The following is a 21433-nucleotide window of genomic DNA, read 5'->3' on the forward strand; positions in this document are numbered from 1 at the left end:
GGAGAAGGAGGAGGGGGAGCCGCTCATTCATTTTTACTCCGCATTTCTACCCCTCGCCGGCCTCGCCCGCCACCTGGACTTCGGGGCAGTCTTGCGAACTGCGTCGCCGCGCGCTCTCCGGCCGCGGAAGCCAGGGGGAGTCCGGTGACGACCGCCTCCCCCTCCCCCTTTTGGGGAGTCCTGTGGGGGTCGGCTGCGTGTGTCCTCGCCCACAGCCATTTGGGCATTGCCTCCTCCTGTTTTTTTTTTTTTTTTTTTTTTTTTGCTTTGCAGTTTTCCCTCCCCTTTCTCCTGCCTCTCCGGGTTTGAAAATGGAGGCCGACGACGCCGACAGCCCGCCCCGGCGCGCCTCGGGTTCCCGACTCCGCCGAGCCGTGGGCCGCTGCTGCTGCTGCTGCTGCTGCCGCCGCCGGCGCTGAGGGGCCGCCCCGCGCCGCCGCCCGCCCGCCCGCCCGTCCGCCCGCCCCGGCCGCGCCGCCCTCCGAGGACTGTCCCCTTCGCTCGTGCTTGTGGCAGGGGGAGTGAGGACTGAGTTAAAGACTTTTTCTTTTCTTCTTTTCTTTCCTTTTTCCGTTCCTTTTTTTTTTTTTTTTTGAAAAAGGGGAATTTCGTCCCAAATCAAAGGAATGAAGTCTGGCTCCGGAGGAGGGTCCCCGACCTCGCTGTGGGGGCTCGTGTTTCTCTCCGCCGCGCTCTCGCTCTGGCCGACGAGTGGAGAAAGTGAGTATGCGCCCGCCGCCCGCGGCCACAGCGGGAACTTTTTCCTCCGAGGGGCTGCGCCCTGTTTGCGAAACCCCAGTTGCCACCGACGCAGCTGTCGGGGGCCCCGGGGGCTCGGGAGTCGCGGGGCGGGGCGGGGCGGGGTGCGAAGGAACTCTTTCCCCCAAAGCCCTAGCGGACCCCGGGCTCCGAACCCGTGGGTCTTAGAGCCCCGCCAGGTCGTGGCGCAGCGCATCCTCGCGCGGGAAGGGCCTCGGGGCTTTCTGTTTCCCTGTCCCGGAGCGCTGTCCCGCGCGGCCTGGTGGGTGGGCAGCGCTTGCTTCTTGGCGGTTCAGTGCTGGGGCCACGATGTGTGGGGGGGAAACACTTGATAGGGAAGTCGGATCTAGGGTGGGCTTGGGTGGGGTCCCCGTCACACTCTCCTCGCCCCTCCCGGACGCACGAGTAGTTCCGCACCCTGCACACTGTGGTGACAGTATCTTTGGCTACGTCGCACGTCGCTGCTAGGGGACACTGGGTGCCCGGGGATGGGGAGGGGAAGCCGCCTGTCCCGCCGGGTGTAAGTTGGCCTGGAGAGGGAGGTGCGGGTGGGGAGACCACGCAGCCCCAGGACACGTTTCCACACATCACGGCGTGGCCTCCTCCTGTCACCCAACCTGCTTTGCCTATCAGGCCCCTCGGGTTCCCGACTCTTGCCATCGTCCCTTGAGTGCTTTCCGCGCAGACCCCCTCTGTCCTGCAGCTGTCCTGCGAGGCCCCGAGGAGGCGGCAGCATCCCAGGCCGCCCCTTGGGAAGCGTGAGGTCGGGACCCTTCATCAATCATGCTCGTCTGGGAACCCACTAGGTCCCCAGTTCAAAGGGCTCTGGCGCTTCTCCCCTGAAGTGTCCAGGAGGTGGTAGGACGACGACACCGTGAATGGTAGTGGTCTGTGGTGGGAGCCTACGTGCGCCTCCATGCACGTGCTCGCGGCGCCGGCTGTAGCTGCGGCCACACGACCACGCGGGGACACCCGGACACCCGGCTCTGGTCCGAGGTGTCGTGTGCTGTAGTTTAGGACTCGCCAGGATGTTTGGCAGCGGAGGGGAGGTTGTTTTTGTTTTGCGAGCGCGGAACCCTGGCCTTGGTTTTGTTGTGGCCAGAGTTGTGTCTAACTGCCACCCCCGCCCCGCACTTCCTTTGTACATACTTAATAAGCAGTATCGTTCCACACTTGCTATCGCTTGCAATCTGATAGCTTTTGTTTTGGTGGTGTCGGGTAGGGGCAGGTAGGGAAGTGGGCAGAGGGGGGGTGCGTGCAGGAGGTACAGGGAGTGAGAAGTCACGGTGTGTGGAGGCAGCCGGAGGAGGGGTTTTGTTTTGCTCAAGGAAAATAAAGAGTGGGGTACACTGGTACTTTAAAAGTTGAAATGCAGTTGCAAAGCAAAGGCTGGGAAGGTGAGGGAGTGTTGGTGAGTAATGTTTGCTGATGGTATGCAGGTGGTGCCTATTAATTCGGAAGAATCACGACTGAGTCTTGAGACAGTAAAGAGAGAGAGACTGGAGGCGGTGGGGGCTGTGCGCCTCCACTATTCGGCCAGTTCACAGAGGCTTTTTTTTCCCCCAACAAATCCTTCTTAAATGACTTTTTAAGAAACCAGTCTTCGATGGAGTTAGAACAGATCTTTATAGCACTAGCTGTTTACTAAGACGACCAAGGCGCAGACTCGGGCCGACCTTCCACAAAATCTAGTCTCTCGTCTCTCGGTTCTTTGTTTTCCAAACTTTGAGCACATTGGATTGGGCCAAAGGCTTTCAGCTACCGCATACTCTGGCAACTAGATGGTGTTGGGGAGAGGGAGAAAAAAGGTGGGTATCTAGACTTTCAAAGCTCAACGTGTGGTGTAGAAGACATTGGAGAACTAACCCTTTTCACCGTGGTGTGCTATTGAAATGTGCAGTTTTTCTACTTTTGTTATTTAATGTTAGAAGTTCTGAAATTCAAAGTTGCAGTCATGGCCTTGCTTCTCAGGGCAGGACTCTGGCATTTAAAAAAAGCCTGATGGAGCTGGGGCTTCTTTGTAGAATAGAAGATTCCTTGTCAAAGGCGGTGCTTTCTTAGCAGGGACTCAAGGGGAAAGGATATTTTACTGTATGCTTTTAATCCCATGATGCCCAGGCTCTTCGAAGAATCCCTTTAAGGTTGTAAGTTCCTTAACATATTATGGATGGTCAGAAAGTACCCCAAATCCTGATGAGGATGTGCTGAAGTTCTGACTCATCTCCGCAGTGCCGAAGGTCAAGTGTCACCCTAGGAGCGCTCATTGGGGGTTTTAGTCAGAAAGGTGCTCATCACTCAATGCAAGGTGGCCTGGAGATGCCTTTCTCTTCTCCTTGTTGGTTAGTGTGGAGATTCCAGTTCCTTGGCTGGTGGTGTGCCTGCTGTTTAGAGATCAGCTGTGCCTCTGGGTGAGAGCAGCAGGGTGTTTTGTCTTCAACTAGGGAGAGGGGAAGTTTTGTGAAGCAAAAGGTGGGCAAGCAGACATGTTTACTTACAGGCAGGAGAATGTGAGCAGACCTTCTAAATAAGGGAGTTTGGAAGTTATGAGTGACAGTCAGATAGATAGTCGGGTGGCTGTTTTCTTTTGAAAAAATAAACATGCACTTCAAACTTAATGTGGCCATCTCCTTAAAAGGATTTAGTCATCTTTCTGCCGCAGGCACAGTAACATCCTATTGTCAGAGGAATGGAGGTATGTGAAATGTTGGTGTTTAAAGCAGTTAGTGTTTTATTACCTACGAGAAGGAGAACCCAGAATAAGAACTTTTGAAAGAACTTAAATAGCAAATTATAGTTTAGGTTTTTTTTTTCTTCCTGGAGGGAAATAGCAAGTAAACAATATTTTGTGGAGAGGCAGTGGAGGGGTCAGGATTTTAAGTTTAAAAGGTCATATATTTGATTTGTCAAAGAGGATTAAGAAAGAATGGCTCCCAGAATTTTGCTAAGATCAAATAGATGGACCTTTAAAACATTACAGAAAGGGAAAGGAGTCAGTTAGGAAAGGCCGCATTTTGTACCATTCCATTTACATGAAATGTCTAGCAAATCCATAGAGACAGACAGTTTAGTGGTTGCCAGGGGATGGGGGAGGACAGACTGGGGAGTGACTGTTAATGGGTACAGGGCTTTTCAGAGGTGTGATGAAAAGGTTCTATACTTAGTTTGTGGTGATGGTTGCACAACCTTGTATACTAAAAGCCATTGAATTGTACATTCTCAATTACTGGCTCCATGATACTTGAATTATACCTCAACCTGTTATTATATTTTTTTAAAAAAGAAATATTCTAAGGTTGAAAGGCATGCATTGTGCCACTTTGGACATAAAATTAGATTAAAATTATTAAAGAAAAATTTCCTGCAGTTTCATGTTTCTTTAAAAATATATGAAAATTTAGATCCATGAATTACTGCAATCCAACGAACTGATGATTGGAGCTACAACAGCAGGGATTCATTGCCAGATGAGAAGTAGACAAGCAGCGAAAACAGAATCTTGGCCATACTAAACTTGAGAGTTGTGGGGTCAGATGTAAAGAAAAGCACGCACATGCTAGTAAAAGTCAAAATTTTCACAGTAACGTCCTCAAACTGAACTTGAAATGATGTTGGTCCTCAGGGTTCAAGAGACAAGCCTAGATATTGTTTATATCTCCATTTTATTGTGCTTGTTCTCCAATAAGAAAGTAATGTGCTGTTTTATGACAGTGAAGACTTTCCAGTCCTTCTCTGATGCGCCATATTAGCCACAAGTGGTAGTGGAGGCTAAGGAGAAACTGCTTGTTTTAAAAGGATGTTTTTATGTTTTTCTTCTTTCTTTCTTTTAAAAACATTTTGTTTCTTAAACACTCCAGAATCTGAGTAGGAGGACCATTGTAGGATACTTCTTGTTTGTTTTCTGAGGTAGGGTCTTGCTGTATGTAGCCCAGGCTGACCTGAAACTCACTCTGTAGTCTCAGAGTGGCCTCAGATTCAAAGTGATCTGCTTACCTCTGCCTCAAATTCTGGGATTAAAGGCATGCACCACTACATCTGTCCCCTTGCTTGGGGGCATATACAGTGATTTTTTTAATGAAAAATTGCAATTTCTTAAAAGCTTTAAAGATAGGTCAAATATGACATTTTTGTTTTCAAACTGTTATGCCTTTATCCATAGAAAAAGACACCCCCCCCCAAAAAAAAAGTTACTTGGGTGGAGATTTGGTCTTAGTTTATTAACAAAACTGTTTTCTGCCTTTGCTATTGTTGCAAGATCAAGGCTGTCATGAAAACTATCATTTTCACTTGTTGCCTGAGAAGTTTATTTTTTCTTCTTAAGGGGAGTCCTCAAGGAACTGTTGTTTCATTTTTAATCTGATTTCATTTGCTTTTATAAGAATGCACTGGAAGAGGCAGTCCAATCTAGCCAGCACTTAGTGGGCACCTACTGTATGAAAGCTGAACTTGTGCTAAGCAGTGTATGAGTCTTCAGGGAAAGATGCCTTTGTAGGGGCTGGAGAGATGGCTCAGTGGTTAAGGTGTTTGCCTGCAAAGCCTAAGGACCTGAGTTTAATTCCCCAGTACCCATGTAAAGGCAGATGCACTAGGTGGCACATGTGTTTGTAGTTCATGTGAAGTGGCTTGAGGCCCTAGAGAGCCCATATTCATATTTTCTCTCTCTCTGCCTTTTTTCTCAAATTAATAAATAAAATATTTTAAAAATGCTTTTTATTTTGCCTTTGAGAATACTGTCTTTGCTCTTGCATGAGAGGATGGTACTTGAAATTTTATATTTTATAGAATCAGCATATGCTGCACAGTTTTCATATAGGTAATGGACTGCATTTTAAAGGCCCTTTCTAAACATTTCCGTAGACTTGAGACCTGTGTCGCCTGTTTATTGTACAGCCAGGGCTGCATTATTTTTACCTTATATTTTCCCTCATGTTGGAATGCCATCATGGGCTATAACAATTCAGGCATTTGCCCATCCTAACCAAAGTATAACACTAGCAATGGCAGTTTTAAAAAAAATTTTTATTTATTTATTTTGACAGTGACAGACAGAGAAAGAGGCAGAGAGAGAAGACAGAAAGAATGGGTGCGCCAGGGCCTCCAGCTACTGCAAATGAACTCCAGACGCATGCGCCCCCTTGTGCATCTGGCTAACGTGGGTCCTGGAGAATCGAGCCTCAAACCGGGTTCCTTAGGCTTCACGGGCAAGCGCTTAACCGTTAAGCCATCTCTCCAGCCCGCAATGACAGTTTTGATTGAGAATGTGTTGTACCATACTGGGTGTAGTGGTGCACCTGCAATCACAGAACTCTGGAGGCTGAGGCAGAAGGATCCCATGTTTGAGGCCAGCCTGGGTTGTACAAAGTAAGACCTTGTCTCAAAAACAAAAAAACAACCAGATGACAACAAAAATGAAAGGAACCACAAGTGTGTTTTGAAGGTTGCCTGGTATGGTTTGAGTTGTAAAAAAGATAGGACCAACTTTAGAAGGTTTCTTGAGTTACACATTGCTTTCTGACAAGCATTATTAGAAAATGTTTATAGTTTCAGGGCCTTCTGTAATTTAAAGATACCTGGCTATTTTTAAAAGCATAGGGGGTAATGACCTGGGGGAGGAAAATAAACCCTAAAAGTTTGTTTTTCTTTTAATCATAAAGCTTGCAAGATGGACTTTTCTCTGAGTTGTGATTTTCTTTGATTTGTTTTCAAAACTCATTTAAAACTCAACTCTAGTTAACTAGTAGAGGTATTTGTGCCCTCAGGCTGGCCTGCTTTGAACTGCTGTCTTAGCTAGTTTATGACAGGTGCTACCTGAGCCCCAGAAATGAGCTCTTCATTTGTACTAAAAGTCTACTAGTTGCACCCAGGCTAGTAATGTAGTTCTTGCTTTCTCTGTCTGAGAAATGCCGAAGGAAAATCCTCAGCACTTGAAAGGTCACAGACAATACAGTGGATGACGCCCTCCTGGAAAGTGGTGTCTGACCACCTCAGATTGGCAAGAGGAGGTTTTCCAGTTCCTTGTGGTGTGATGTGGGTCAACAGGGTGGGTGGCTGAAGTGTTTATGACATTGAGACCTGCGGACATTTGGGGAACATAGCTGATGCCCAGTATAAAACCTCGTTTCGAAAACAAGAAAGCAACCAGACAATAACAAAAACGAAAAATTAAAAATCTGAAACTTGTACACCTTTATCTTTTACTCCTCTACCCACTCAGACCTGTCAGTGAACCAGTTTTTTCAGAGGAATGGATATATATTTGGTATAGAAAATGGTTAGTAGACAAAGGATCTTTGAAGGCATTATCTCAAGTATACATTCCTTTGGCATGATGAAGTTTGTTTCTTTGGTTGAATTGCTTTGGAATTAATTGATTGAAAATATTAATAGTATATTTGTTTTGAGGCTTTTGGGACTTCAGAAGACCAACTAGATGTCTGTTTTCAAATAATAGTCACTTGTACTCATACATTTTGGGATATTTCATTTTTCTTTTTCTTTCTTTCTTTCTTTTTTTTGTTTTCTTTTGGTTTTCAAGGCAGGGTCTCACTGTAGCCCAGGCTGACCTGGAATTCACTGTGTAGTTTCAGGGTGGCCTTGAACTCATGGCAATCCTCCTATCTCTGCCTCCTGAGTATTGGGATTAAAGGCGTGTGCTGCCATGCCCGGGCATTTTTGAAGATTTTGTTTTTTTGTCTATTCCAATTTCACTTGCACCTTATTAAGTTGATGCATTTCAGAATCAAGAAAAATTGATTTTTTTTTTACTTGAATTAAGACTTTTCCCCCTTCCTTCTTAACTTGTTGAGTACTCATTGGGTTCAGTTCTTTAGGTTAGAAATTATTTCTGATAGTACATCTTACCATTAATTTTAAGAGGTAGTAGCTAAGCAACAGAAATTGTAATCTCTGTTTAAAGGACTGAAAAAACAAACTAGTAAGCAAGGCTTTAATCTTTCTTCCCTTTCCCCCTTCCTTCTTGCCTTCCTTTTCTCCTTCCTTCCATCTCTCCATCTTTCACCCTGGACTGTGAAAATTTCCAAGCTCAGAGATTGCTGTTCAGAAGTTTTTTTTTTTTTTTTTTTTTTTTTAAGTGAGAGATGAATACCTATGACAGAGATAAGTTCCCATGCACTCTTTCTGCTGTTTAGTTTTATATTTATCCTCTTTATTTATTTATTTTTTTGAGGTGGAGTTTCACTCTAGCCCAAGCTGACCTGGAATTCTCTGTGTAGTCTCAGGGTGGCCTCGAACTCATGCCTCCTAAATGCTGGGATTAAAGGCGTGCGCCACCACGCCCAGCTCCCTCATTTTTTTTTCTAAACTCATTGATAATTCCTCCTGTGTTGTCTGGTGGACTTGAAACTTACAGTTTCTTACTCAGAGTATGCATGTAGCTGGCTCTAGAAGGAAAATGCGTAGATTGTGGAATCATGTATTGCATCGACAGTGCTACCTGTCTTCAGTTGCTTACATTCAAATAGAGTGGAAAGCGTCATTTCTTAAAGCATTTACTTGGGTTTGTTTTGTTTTGCAATGCTTTCACTGTGTAGCTCAGGCTAGTCTTGAACTCTCTCTTCTCTAGTAAAGTCCTGTGCCACTATGCCCAGCTATAACTTATTTTAAAGATTTAAGGCAATAGTTTACTACTATTCCAGAAAGTTTTTCATGGTGGTGGGGAGGAATTTCAAACATTCTTTATTCTTTTATCTCCTCACTTTCTTAGCTCCCTTAATAACATAGGCCACTAGTTTAGCAAGTTATATAATATATACCATGTACTTAAACTTGTGTGTTTATCTTCACCCAGCCATCTAAATTCTGATTGATTCAAATGTATTTTTGTTAGACTTATGTGTATTTTTTTCCCTCCCTCCCTCCTTCCCTCCCTCCCTCCCTCCCTCCCTCCCTCCCTCCCTCCCTCCCTTCCTTGTTTGTTTTTTCGAGGTACAGTCTCACTCTAGGCCAGTTCTGTGTATTTTTGTTTGCCAGTTTGTTTTAAACATGTCCCTATCTTTCTTTAAACTGGCTTTTGAATTGTCATTTTTAAAAGCATGCTTCTTTTAAAATTACAACATATATCTTTTGATGGTATTATAAGCATAAATATTTTATAGAATAGAACTTGAATTTTTTCCTGAGCTGTTTTGCTTGTCTTGTAAACTGTACCCAGTCATGTGTATGTATGAAATTGATTATTGGGAATACCTCTGATTAAATAAATGAAGCATTAGCAATTTGAGTCAGGCAAATTTAAATTAATTGCAGTACAAGGCACCGAAATCCGATGGTGAGTGGGGAGCAATTGAGTTTATGTACAGGACTTTTCTCCAAATGTGGAGTAGTGAAGTCACCTTTGAGAGTTTCCTGGGGGGAGGGGGAAGAAACATCAGTAGAAAATCCAGGAGACTGGGGCAACTGCCAGTCTTCAGTGTTCAAAGTGCCCAGGAACCACTTATCAATAGGTTGTAAAACCTTCATTGCTGTGCCCACATTTGTGTTTGTCCTTCCCTCCAGCTTTCCCTGGATCTCACTATAGTGAGGTGGTGTGTGAGCTCCCAGACTTGAGACTTGAGGGGGATCACAGATTAAAAGTCTCGTGCTGTCTGGATCTCTCAGGCTAATGGGTTCATGGCATATATGAAGTCCCAACATCAGGTGGTTTAATCATGGCAAGTGACTCTATGATGGTGGCCTCTCTCAGAGGGATCTGTATTCTTTCCAACATGGACCTCACTAAGCTTTTCATCCAAGATTGTCTTAGGATGGAAATTCCAGTGAAATTTCAGTTTCTGCAGCCTCTGCTTTTCTGGAGAAACTGGTTAATTGAATGTTTCCTCTCAGCCTCACTAAGTCTGCCATAGCTCAGATTTGCCTGTTTCTGGCTCCACCCTGGTCCAGTCCAGATCTGCATCGCAACCCTTGGAATAGAGAGGCCAGCTCTAACTCCCATGCCATTTTTGGGGTTCATGTGCTTGCCAGCCTCAGGGCTTCAGAATAATGTGCTGAATTTAGTCAAGTCTGTGGTCTGAGCATCAAGTCTAAGGTCTTATCCTCAGATTGGGCTGTAATAGGGTCTAATGAGACTTTGCTGCAGGGACCCAGTGTTAATTTCCAGACTGCCCCAACACTGTTTCAGCTCTGTGCTAATAAGCAAGCCATGCTATTCATGTCTCCACATTCTTGCTTCCCTTTTCCATGGCCTGGAGTGGTTTTCCTCATCCTGGCCCCTCCCTATTTCAGAGATGTGTTTGTCATACTTTCTCTCAATTTTTTCTGGCTTGATTTCTGCTGGATCTGAGAGGTAGGGGTCCAGTGTACATTTTTACCCATCTTGCTAATGCGTAGGCGCCACCTAGTGGTAATATGAAATTTAGCCTCTTCTAGGACCGAATTAGGTGTCCTGGAGAATGAGGAGGACCAATTCCCTACAGCGTCCCTAGATTTTCCTTTCTGGCATGCTTCTGGGAAGGGACTGCAGGAAATGTGTACTCTGGGGGCATCTGTAGAAATAACTGGGCTATGGTTCTTAGTGAGCTAGTCAGTGAGAGAATCAGGGTCTTCTGAAATAGTGTGGACATATTGCAAGTCTTGGGTAAGTTGTTAGACATGGTGAGTCTCTTACCGTTTCAGCCTCAAAGATTTTTTAATAGAACTTTTATAAATGAAAAGTTTAAAAACACTTCTTTTGAATGAGAGATTAAAATACACCACTATTCATTTTGAAAAGTATGGTAAGGTCCACCTTTTGTTGCTTTACTTAAATATGCAGTAACACTTTATCCTCGTTATGTGGATAGTACCTTTGGACCCCATTCTCCATGGTTGCTCTTTGTTTTTTAAATTGTAAACCCTCTGGCTGACTGAAAGGAGTCTAGCTTGCTTTCCTCCCAGACATTCTGAACAACTCCTTTAACCATTTTTGAAGCAGGCTTTGAATATTGCTAGACATACAAGCCACATTTGATGTTTGGTTGCTGAACCCAGCACTCAGTAAGTGTTTGATAAATGTGCAATCTGTAGTAAAAACTATGTTTCAAAGGTATTTTAGAAGAGGTAATGGATTCATAGGTTTGCCTCCTGGGCAGGTGGAGGCTCCAGTGCCTGGAGGACTATATTACTACTTTGCTCTCTGGTATTCTGTTAAGAATTGGCCAGCCACTCTCCCATCACAGCTTATGAGACTGTGGTTTTGGATTTTTGGATTTGAGCTGCTACAGTCAAGATGCTCTGACTTCTGTTTTTTCCCCCCCACTATTGAGGTGGAGATGATGTCTTGGTCATCTTTGGATCCCTGGGGCATTACCTAGTGCTTGACACTTAGGATAGCTCAAGAAATGAAAGACTTCTTAAAGGGTTACTCTGCCATTCCATCCACTTTTATTGACACACTATTTATTTACAGGGAATGTCTTTTTATCCCATTGTCATAGCTCTGCCTGTGATGTTTTACGTAGAATCTTGAAGCAATAAAATGACCTTTAACATCCATACTTAGATCTTTTGTACCTTTTGTACAACAAAAATAAAATGAGTCATGGGAAGGGCATTTGCATGTCTAGCTTTGGTCAGGGTCACTTGGTCCCTGGGAATGGTGATCTTGTTCCCAAAGTTTTCAGTAGATGAAATGCATGAGTGATTCACCAGCCCTAGTTTCTACATGTTTATAGTATATGTCCAACCATTATGGAGCTGGGTGAAGGCTGTTGTCTTCAGGCTGGATGTGGCCATGTGTCCATCTTCAGAGTAGTCTAGTATAAAGGTTGAGATGGAGCCTTGAATCTTGTAAGTTCTACTACTGCTGTCACTGCTGGCTGCTTGATCTCTCCCTTATGAGTGGCAGCATGAGCCTGGCTGCATTCTTTTGGTCCTTCAGTGTTACCTGTCTGTGACAAGGTAAGGAGGGAAGGATACCTAGAGAGTTTTGGTTGGAACCTGCAGAACCATGTAAGTAGAAGCCTATTTCTGTTTCTTGACTGATTCCTCGGTGAAGCAGGTAAAACTGCCTTGAATGCTGGCAGGGTCAATAGGAAGGTCTTAAGTGTCTTTTAGTTACCTTCACAGTGCAGGGGTAAAATGCCTGACTGAAAGCAGCTGATGGGAGGAAAGGGTTTATTATGGTTTACAGTCTTGAGGAGAAGCTTTATGATGGCAGGAAAAGCATGGCATGAACAGAGGCTAGACATCACTTCTGCCACAGCAGGTAGAAAACAACAACAAGAGAATGAGTTAGCTCTGGCAAAGGGCTGCTGGCTGTTAATGCCCCTAAGCCCACCCTAGTAACATAACACCTCCAGCAAGGCTCTACCTCCTAAATTGTCACCAGCTGAAGACCAAGCATTCAAAACACATGAGTTTATGGGGACATATTCGTCATACCACCATAGGTCTCTTGTTATTTAAGTGCCCATCGAGGCCTTTAACAGTATCATCATGGGGCTGTTGGGAAAGATGAAGCCTGTTCCCTATTCCTACCACCTACAGAAGAAAGTTTACTTTCTCAGGGATGGTGTGGAAAGACTCCTCAGCATAACACCCAAGAAATTACTGCTAAAGGCTTGATACTCATCAGAGACATGCAAGGTGAGATTTTCTCGTAGAAAATGTAAACAAAATAATTTGAAGCTGGTATGTTAATTTCAAGTGTGGCTTATAAAAAGCATCTTGTAAAATTACTATGAATTTTGAACTTGATGGATATGAGCTTGCCTGTCTCAAAGAGTTTGCCACCTCCTTCTCAGATGCCAGGAGTCATGTTAGAGAGGGAAGTATAGACTTCAGTGTCCGTCTGTAATTTGGAATAGTGCAACTCTAGCAGGCATGCCATGGAAATTAGCAGTAGTGTCTCTAAGATGCCCAGCCGAACTGGCTAATCGAAACCATGCAACCAATGGACGCTTTCATCTTCCTCCTCCCTATACTGCTGTGGTGCTTTGGTCTCCCTGCAACAGGGCATTGCCACTACTCAGAATGGATCTTTTCCATATCTGCTGCGAGGATTTGAACCCAGTAAGGATTATTTACCAAGAAGGAGAGATACTGTCTGTGATCATGAACCTAGTAAAGTCTGAGTCTCAGGCCAGCCTTTAGAAGCATGAACCAGATTGCCTCTGCACCTGAGGAGGGTTCTGGTTCAAGATCATGTCCCCACATGAGGTGGAGTAGGAGATGAGTATAAGGAAAGGTAGAAAGCCCTGTTTTCTTGATGGATTCAGGGGTCTCTGCCTCATGGAGAACATTTTAAAAAGTGATTCTTGGGCTGGAGAGATGGCTTAGTGGTTAAGTGTTTGCCTGTGAAGCCTAAGGACCCTGGTTCAAGGCTCGATTCCCCAGGATGCACATTAGCCAGATGCACAAGGGGGCGCACGCGTCTGGAGTTCGTTTGCAGTGGCTGGAAGCTCTCACGTGCCCATTCTCTCTCTCTCTCTGTGTCTGTCTTTCTCTCTGTCGCTCTCAAATAAATAAATAAGTGAACAAACAAATTAAAATGTGATTCTTTTTTGTTTCCCATATCCAAGAAGCTTGTCCAGTTGGAAAAAAAAAATCAGATACAGATAGAGCAGCCCCAGTCTAGAATCTGAAACTTATTGCGCATCCTGTCAGTGCTCAAAAAGTTTGTGATTTCAGAGCATTTTAGATTTTGATTTCACAGACGCTTAAACTGGTAAAGTCTACGCAAATATTACAAAACCCCCAAATCTCCAAACTCTGAAACACTTTTGGCCCCAAACATTTTGGATATTGGTGAGCAGTAGCAGACAGTGTGTGCTTAATGATAAATTACGGGATGCCAAGAACTTGGAGAAATGCTTGGGGTTTAGAGGGTGATATCTTGGAGCTGCTGAGTAGCTTAGGAGGCTTTTAGTGTGCCTCCAGTGTTTGACTGTGAAGGTAGTGGGCACATCATCCTCGTTGCAGGGGTCAGGAGGATGTGGTATGGGGGTTGCAGTCTGTCTTGGTGGAGTAAACTTGACTGATGGCTGTAGATTGGTGAATTTTGAAGCCATGGGATCCCTGTAGTGACCAGAGGAGGTAAGTGTTCTAAAGAGGCTGCTCTGGTCCCTCACTGGGCTCAGGACTGGGGTACTGAACAGCCTAGAGTGAGCTTTAGTGGTATAGGTAAGGTAAGCAGTAAGCACAGGCCAGGGAGGAACATGCCATCTCTAGCAGGAGCTCATTGGATAGCTTGACCTAGCTCTGTGGCTATGGAGGGTAGGTAGAACAGGGGGTTACAATGAGGCTGAGTCCCTTCCTGTGGTGGTGGGGTGTGTATGTGTGTGGTGGTGGTGGGGGGCTGTGTGGCTTGGAGAGGTGCTGTGGTCAGGAGTATGGGACTGTGTAGAAAGCAGGCCCAGGATTGATGTGTGACCTGGGCTGGCTGGAGGTCTAAGGGAAGCCGCATAAAATAGGCCCTTGGGAGGCTGGAGAGATGGCTTAGCAGTTAAGGTACTTGCCTGTGAAGCCCAAGGACCCCCATAAGCCAGGTACACATGGTGGCACATGCAGGAGGCACTGACATGCCCATTCTATCTTTCTCTATCTGTCTTTGTGTGTGTGTGTGTCTCAAATAAGTAAAAATAAATAAATCATTTTTAAAATTCCAGGTACCTTTGACACAAAATGTGGAAAACCTATGGGAGAAAGTCTCTGGTGAGGCACTTCTCATAGCAAAGCCCCCTGGAAATTGCAGTGTTCACCTATTTGTTAGAACTGGACTTCAAGATAGTGATGAGGTCAAGGTCAAACTTCTCAAAAAAAAATAAGAAGTTCATGTTTGTTATACGAGTGCTCTTGCCATTTGTTTGCTGAGTGCTGTTTTCTAAGTTTCATTCAGGCTAGTGATGACCCTTGCTTCCTTGGGTCAAGTGGGTCCCAGGCAGGCCATGGCCTGTACCACTGCCATGGCCTTGGCCCTCAGTGGCTGGGACAAAGAGGCAGCTCCTGCTACCCTGTGGTGCTGGCCCATCTGGTGGGAAGATTTCCAGCCTTGCTTCTGAAGTGAAGGGGGGTGCCAACTTTGTGTACTCGCCTGGACTTTGCTACTCATGCTTTTGACCTTGCACTGATTTATATTTGTGATGGATTGGACACATTGTGATTCTCGATGAGCAGCAGTTGTGGGGCCTGGGCCCAGGATTAGTGCTACTAGTTGCCTGATCTGTAAGTGTACCTTTCCCTTCAACTCACACATAAACACATGGTAATGTAAGAGGCTTCAAGAGAAGGTGACATTATTTGGTCTGTGGGCTTTTGCTCTTGGGAATTTCAGAGTATTATGAAATTTAAATACCTTTTCACCAGTTCCAGTAAGCATTTTAACCAGTTTAGCAAAGTAGGTTTTTGCCTCATGGCCTCATCCTGTGTGCTACTTTCCCCACTCTTGCTTGGTGGGCCTGTTTCCTGGTTGAGCTTAGAAGAAGAGACTGGGTCTGGCAATTTAGATGTCTGCTGCTAAGCCATGTCCCAGGCTGTGGATGGGTACCCATCTTTAAGGACTGTTACAAGTAAGTACTTCTCTGAGTGATTGTATATAAAGCCCATGCACTCTGCCTATCACAAATACCAGGAGTTGATTGAGATTGTCATTAAATGTATAGGAAATACACACTAGAAGTTGTTTACTTTTGTAAAAGAGAGAGGAAAAAATAGAACTTTCCTGAGGTTGTGCTGACACTGATGCTCAGCTTTTAGTAACACTAGCTGGTCCTGACCACAGTTAAAGACACTTGTTCGTTTGGTGTAGAAAGTTTCACAAGTGTTCTTCCAGAGACTAGGCACACCTCCATCTGACTGTCTCTCCTCCTCATCTTGTTCCTGCCTCTGGCTGAAGCATCTTCCTCCTGGAGATGGATTCTTTGGGTGATTTTTATGTAGGTGCCTGTGTCCTTTGTGAGGGGGTCAAGTGACATAAATGAATCATTGAGGCACCCTTTACTCTTTTTTATTTTTTTCCTCAAGATGGGGCCACATGGCTTCTGGGTAAGAGCTAGATTAAAACACAGCTCATCTTCCTGATGAAAATTTAGAGCATGGGAAGTAAGCATGATAGCATTAATTCCAGCACTTGGGAAGTTGAGGTGGGAGGATCACCGTGATATCAAGGCCAGCCTGGGCTACATAGTGAGTTACAGGTCAGCCTGGGCTAGAGTGAGACCCTGCCTCAAAACAGTAACAGCAACAACAATGTAGAGCATGGGATCATAAGAGCAGGTGCCAGGTGACTGACTAGAAAAGCTTAAGTTGAGAATGGGGAAAGTTGAAACCCTGTGGCCCTTGTAGATTGAGGACTGCCGTAGGAAGGGGGTCCTTAGAAACCGGGTAGCTGCAGAAGGGGAAGTCTCCAGTGGGACCCTGACATGCCAGGTCTTTCTCTAAGTCAGCAAACAAGAGGTGGCCTTTTGATTTGCCTCCTGGATTGCACAGGGGTGTCCTTTTTCCCTATAACCTGCATTCATGCCTAGCTTCAGCATGGTAGGTGGGCTTGGGTGGTCTTGCTAAGGAACTGTCACTCGTGGTCTGTGTTTAAAGCCTAGACCACTCAACAACCTTAACAAATCATAGTCAGTAATACTACTGTTTACATTTTCTTCTTGTAATCAAAGCTCTCTTAGGAGGTAGAGTTAATTCCTTTAGTTTAATTCCTTAAGTCCAGTCAGGCCATAGCATATCACTAGTCATCATATCCACATTTGAAGACACTTTTCTCGTCTCTTAGTAATACTTGAGACAGAAAGCCAGACAGTAGCATAGTTAGGAGGTAGAGAACTTGGAGCCCTGCACATTGCTGGTGAGACTATACTTGGAGCAGACAATGGAACATGGTATGGTCATCCTAAAATGTTGAATGCAGAATTGTCATGTAATTGGCAAGTGTATGACAACCCGAAGTGAAAGCAGAGACCTAACCACAATTATGCCCTGTGTTCATGGCAATGAATAATGATTTGTAGTAGCCAAAAGGTGGAAGCAAAGCAATTGGTGGCTGCATGGGTAAATAAAATGTGACATAGCCATACAGAATAATGTTGTTTAGCCTTGGGAAAGATGAGGGTCCTACCACATGCTACAGAGTGGATAAATGTTGAAGATTATGCTAAGTGAAACTTGAGTTGTACATATTTCACCATAATTTTTTTTTTTTTTTTTTTACTTTTTAAATTAAAAAAATAGAGGGAGAAAGAGGAGAGATAGAGATTTGGCACACCAGGGCCTCAGCTACTGTAATCGAACTCCAGATGCTTGACCTTGCGCTTGCCTCACCTTTGTGTGTCTGGCTAACGTGGGATCTGGAGAGTTAAACATGGGTCCTTAGACTTCACAGGCAAGTGCCTTAACAGCCAAGCCATCTCTCCAGCCCTTTCTCCGTAAATTTTAAAAGAAAAGATGTATTTCTTGATGGATGCACCTGTGAACAGGAACATACCAGGTGGGTTGTGGAGGAAGCATTCCAGCTGTTGGCTTCTGGGGCTGTGCCACAGGGCCAGGTGGCATAGCATCTCAGCAGGGGAATGAGGCCAAGGTCCCCTAGAGGAAGTGCATCGTCAGAGCAGGGTCTGCTTTCCCCAGTGGTGCAGTGCTGCCGACAGTGCTTCCCTCTTCAGGAGATCCCGTCCAAAGTCAAGTGCCTGTGCCATTGTCTTCAGGAATGGAATTTATTGCTAATCAGCCATGTGACATGTAATTGCTTATTCATTTTCTCATTTTTCCAAAGGAGAGGTTTTAGATATTTGTTCCCTCCCTGATTATTTTGGAAGTTTTTCATTTATTATGACAGTTCACATGTTTTACTGCAGCAGACTCCCCCATAACTATGGAGTCCTGAAATGAACAGAGTGAGTACAGTATGCAAGAATTCAAGTGTCTGAAAGTAGAGACTGGCCCGAGGCATCTCTTTACAGGTGAGAAACCCAAGGTACCTTCGAGGCCCTTGTGGCTTGAGGTCACAGGACTCATGCTGTGTATGTCAGGCCAGTGTTGTTTTAACAGCTCTCCAGAATGTACTTTCTGGGGCCAGCCCTTTGGACATGGTTGTCATACTCTAGTTTAGAAAGGCACCTGACTCAGGCCTGGACTTGCTGGATTCCAAACAAGATTGCGAGGTAGCCCAGCCTGTTGGGCAGCAAGAGGCACTTTCTCCACTCTGCTGACCTACCACAGCTCCTTTTGATCTGTGACCTACTAGAGAAAGCCACTGCTGTGCCTGGAAGTTAGCCTGGCATTTTTTCCTGTATCAAAATCAACCATGACTGGCCCTTCTTGTCTTTCCCTGGCCCTCTCAGCTCTCGGGGCTTTTTTTTTTTTAAACTTGTCTGTGTGTTTGCTTTACCTGACCGTCCTGCTGGGGATGTCATAGAACCAGAGTGGCTGGGCAGTCCCTCTCTTTGCATTGGTGATAGGTTCCTACAGGGTGGTATAGATGTCTTGGCTAGCTGGGGCTGACATCACAAGTGACATAGGCTGGGTGGCTTAAACAGAAGGCACTTATTTCTCACAATTCTGGAGGATAGATGTCCAAGGTCAGGGTGCCAAACAGTTGGTTTTCTGATGAGAGCCAGTTTCTCATGTCGCAGCTGGCAAATGTCAGTCCTCACATGGCAGAGAGAGCAGAGGTCTTTTTCTCTTCACCTAATGGCACTCGTTGTGGGGCACTTGGCTTATGACTGTATCAAACCTAGTCTTGTCCCTTAGGTCCCACCTTCTAACACCATCTCCCTGGGGTTTGGGGATTCATGAATTTTTAGAGGGACTCAATTGTGTAGTCCATAATAATGGAGTAATGTGCTGTGGTTAAGAATTCTCAAGGTCAGGGTTCTATTTATATACAAGTTCTTGGGCAAATCTTAAAAGTTGGTTACAAACAAATGTCTAAGATTTAAATGTAGTTGAGTATCTAATTGTACAGTCAGCTGTCTGTATCCCTGGGCTTCATATCTATGAATTAAATCATTTATGGACCAAAAGTATTTGGGAGACATGTGCCTGTGCTGAACATGTACACATTTTTTTTTTCTTGTCATTATCCCCTGCAAAATGTACTCTTAAAACTATGTTGTATTGGGTCTTACAAGTCTTCCAGAGAATGTGGGTACTTTCTGTGCAGATACTTTTTATATAAGGGACTTGAGTATCCTGAGATTGAGGAGTTTCCAGGGGGACCTTGAACTAGTCCCCTCTGGATACCAAAGGACCCCTGCATGTTTTCAGGCTGGGAATGATTTTGCACCCAAATGCATGAAAGGTGTAGCTTATCTTCAGTGCACTCTGTTATTTTTGGGGAAGTGGATGCAGTTTGGGAGACGCTTCATTATTGCGAAGTTTCAGTGACCCCATTATCCATTTTAGGACAAATAAGTTACTTATATGACAGGAGCTACTTAGAGAGGGAATTCATGCCTCACGGAGTTCAACTTAGATTTTTTTTTTTTTTGTGGGGGGGGACTCTCTGTTCATGTAAATAATTTCTATCCCCTCCCCACCTTGGTGAGCATTCTCTTATCTGACTTGTGGAATTCAGTCAAAAGCAGCTCTTGCTGGGGGTTGTGGTGCACACCTTTAATCCCAACACTCGGGAAGCAGAGGTAGGAGGATCACTGAGTTCAAGGCCACCCTGCCCCTGCGACTACATAGTGAATTCCAGGTTAGCCTGGGCTAGAGTGAGACCTTATCTCGGAAAAACAAAAACAAAACAAAAAGCAGCTGTTGCCATCTTTTTCTAGGGTCTATTTTGTGAAGCTGACCTTGCCATTGTGGGTAGGAAGGGGTTGCAACAGAACATAGACCTGCCACTGCAGCTCCCTTCAAAGCCAGCGAAACATTCCTTTCTCTCCAGCAAATCCAGAAGGCTCAGAGGTGATTGCTAATTGTTTATAAGCATTAACTGTTTACCAGGCATGCTTGCTATTTTAAATCTGACCCTGCTATTAGGTTGCTTGTTTCTGTTCACAGCTGAGCCTTAAGCTGGGTAGATTTTTGTGATGAGTCACTCTCATGATGTTAAAATCGGTATTGATCAAGCCATCCTGTTAATCCTGAGAGCTGTTTAGAGAGAGATGAGAGTCTTAAGGTTTCCTGTAGTGGGGGTTCCCTGACTATGTACACAGGGTAGGCGAACTTGGCTTCATGGGTGGGTTTCCTGAAGATAGTTAGCCCCCTTTATCTGCTGGCCCAAGTCTTGCAAGGGGCCCAAGGGTATTTAGCATGCTTCTTGTAACCTCTGCTGCCTTAATTGAAGGGTAGACAAGCCCATTGGAGAATTTCTCTTCTCCTTTGCTACCCTGACTACCTATTTGTGTTTCCAGAAAACATGTACAGTTATTTGTAGGGAATCAGTGAATGTTTTCCTCCTCAGCTCCAGGCTTTGAATTCCTGGATCTTGTTGAAGTGTGGTTAGAAAGTTGCCTGAGGGGGCTGATGTGCTAGCTGCTATGAATTTTTATGGGTTATGCTCAGGGTAAGACTGAGGTTTCTAGGCAGAGTGTGATGAGATAGGATGTTGGGCAGAAACATTGCTACACTCTGCTTCTGGGTTTTGGGAACTTGGTCTTTTGATACTCATATCTCCTTCCTGCTGTTCTTTGGGCAGCCTTGTCAGAAAGGTGCCACCAGCTCAGTATGACAGCTTTGAGTTCTGACCCTGGCCCCAGGGTTTGGCCACTAGGGAGAAAGCCATATAGAGATGTGAGAGATGTTCTGGGCCCTGTGGATGCAGGCTCATGTGGAGGTCCATGGTGTCAAGGAGATTATAGGTTGATACCACTATTTGATTTGGTGCCATTGGGCAGCAGAGTTGGGGTGACTGGTGTTGCCTTTACTGTGGGGCAGAGGAGACAGTCCAGTGGCTTCACTGGGTGCTGAACTGAGCTGGGTAGAGGAAAGTGGGTTTTGTAGGAGTTGGAATAGGCAGATCTGAATGTTCAGGAACCTGTGGTAGGGACACAGGTACTAACTAACTACATCACCTTTGAGGAGGTAAGGTGAACACAGATGTTGGGCATAGGACCACTCACTTTTATGACTGAGAGTACAAAGAACAGAGTAGAAACTGAGGGAGAAGAGATCATTGTGCCCTACGGACCCCAAGGCTTCAGAGGATCAGAAGGACCTACTAGGTTTGGGTCAGTACTCTCAACTGTAGGATGGGGCTCAAAGGAGATATGATATTGAGGAATAAGGCCAGAGATGGGATCTAGGAGGCCAGGCTATGGAATGTGGTTGGTTCTTAACAAAAAGAGTCCATTAAAGATTGTTTTTTTGGGGAAAAAAAAAAGACTAATTTTGTTGATTGTGTTGAGTTAAAGCATCACACTGGAGTCTCCTATTATTTGAGGAAGGAGCTAGAGCCTTTTTTGGGTGGAAGTAGTATCCAGCAGAGGAGGTAGAAAGAAGGCCGGTCCTCGAGAACTTGGGAGGATAACCTCTTGGGCTTATCTCAAAAAGTCTTTGACAGTGTGTTCCTCATTGCTCTTGATTTTGACTGTGGCAGTCACTAAGAAGGCCAGAAACAGCAGCAGCAGCAACAAAAAGGCTGCTTATGAGTACAGCTCACATCAGTAGAGACGACTTTATATCCTCTTTTTTTTGCTTTCTTCCATAGATTAACATACTTTTTTTTTTAAACTTGCCATCAACATGACCTGTTCATATAGTTGTATACTTGATTTCTATAGAAAATATTTGGGAA

At 44.9% G+C, this 21433-nt stretch overlaps 1 protein-coding gene across 1 annotated transcript in view; it reads left to right on the forward strand.

Annotated features, from left to right (window-relative positions):
* Nucleotides 1-596: 596 nt before the first annotated feature.
* The window catches only part of Igf1r (insulin like growth factor 1 receptor), a 321945-nt gene continuing 301108 nt past the window's right edge, over nucleotides 597-21433 (forward strand). The window contains exon 1 of the mRNA XM_004658155.2: nucleotides 597-720. Coding sequence (XP_004658212.1) covers nucleotides 627-720 — 94 coding nt within the window. The 5' untranslated portion in view covers nucleotides 597-626. The remainder of the gene's footprint in view (nucleotides 721-21433) is intronic.

This window comes from Jaculus jaculus, chromosome 3 (genome assembly GCF_020740685.1).
Source record: "Jaculus jaculus isolate mJacJac1 chromosome 3, mJacJac1.mat.Y.cur, whole genome shotgun sequence".
Classification (NCBI taxonomy): Eukaryota; Metazoa; Chordata; class Mammalia; order Rodentia; family Dipodidae; genus Jaculus; species Jaculus jaculus.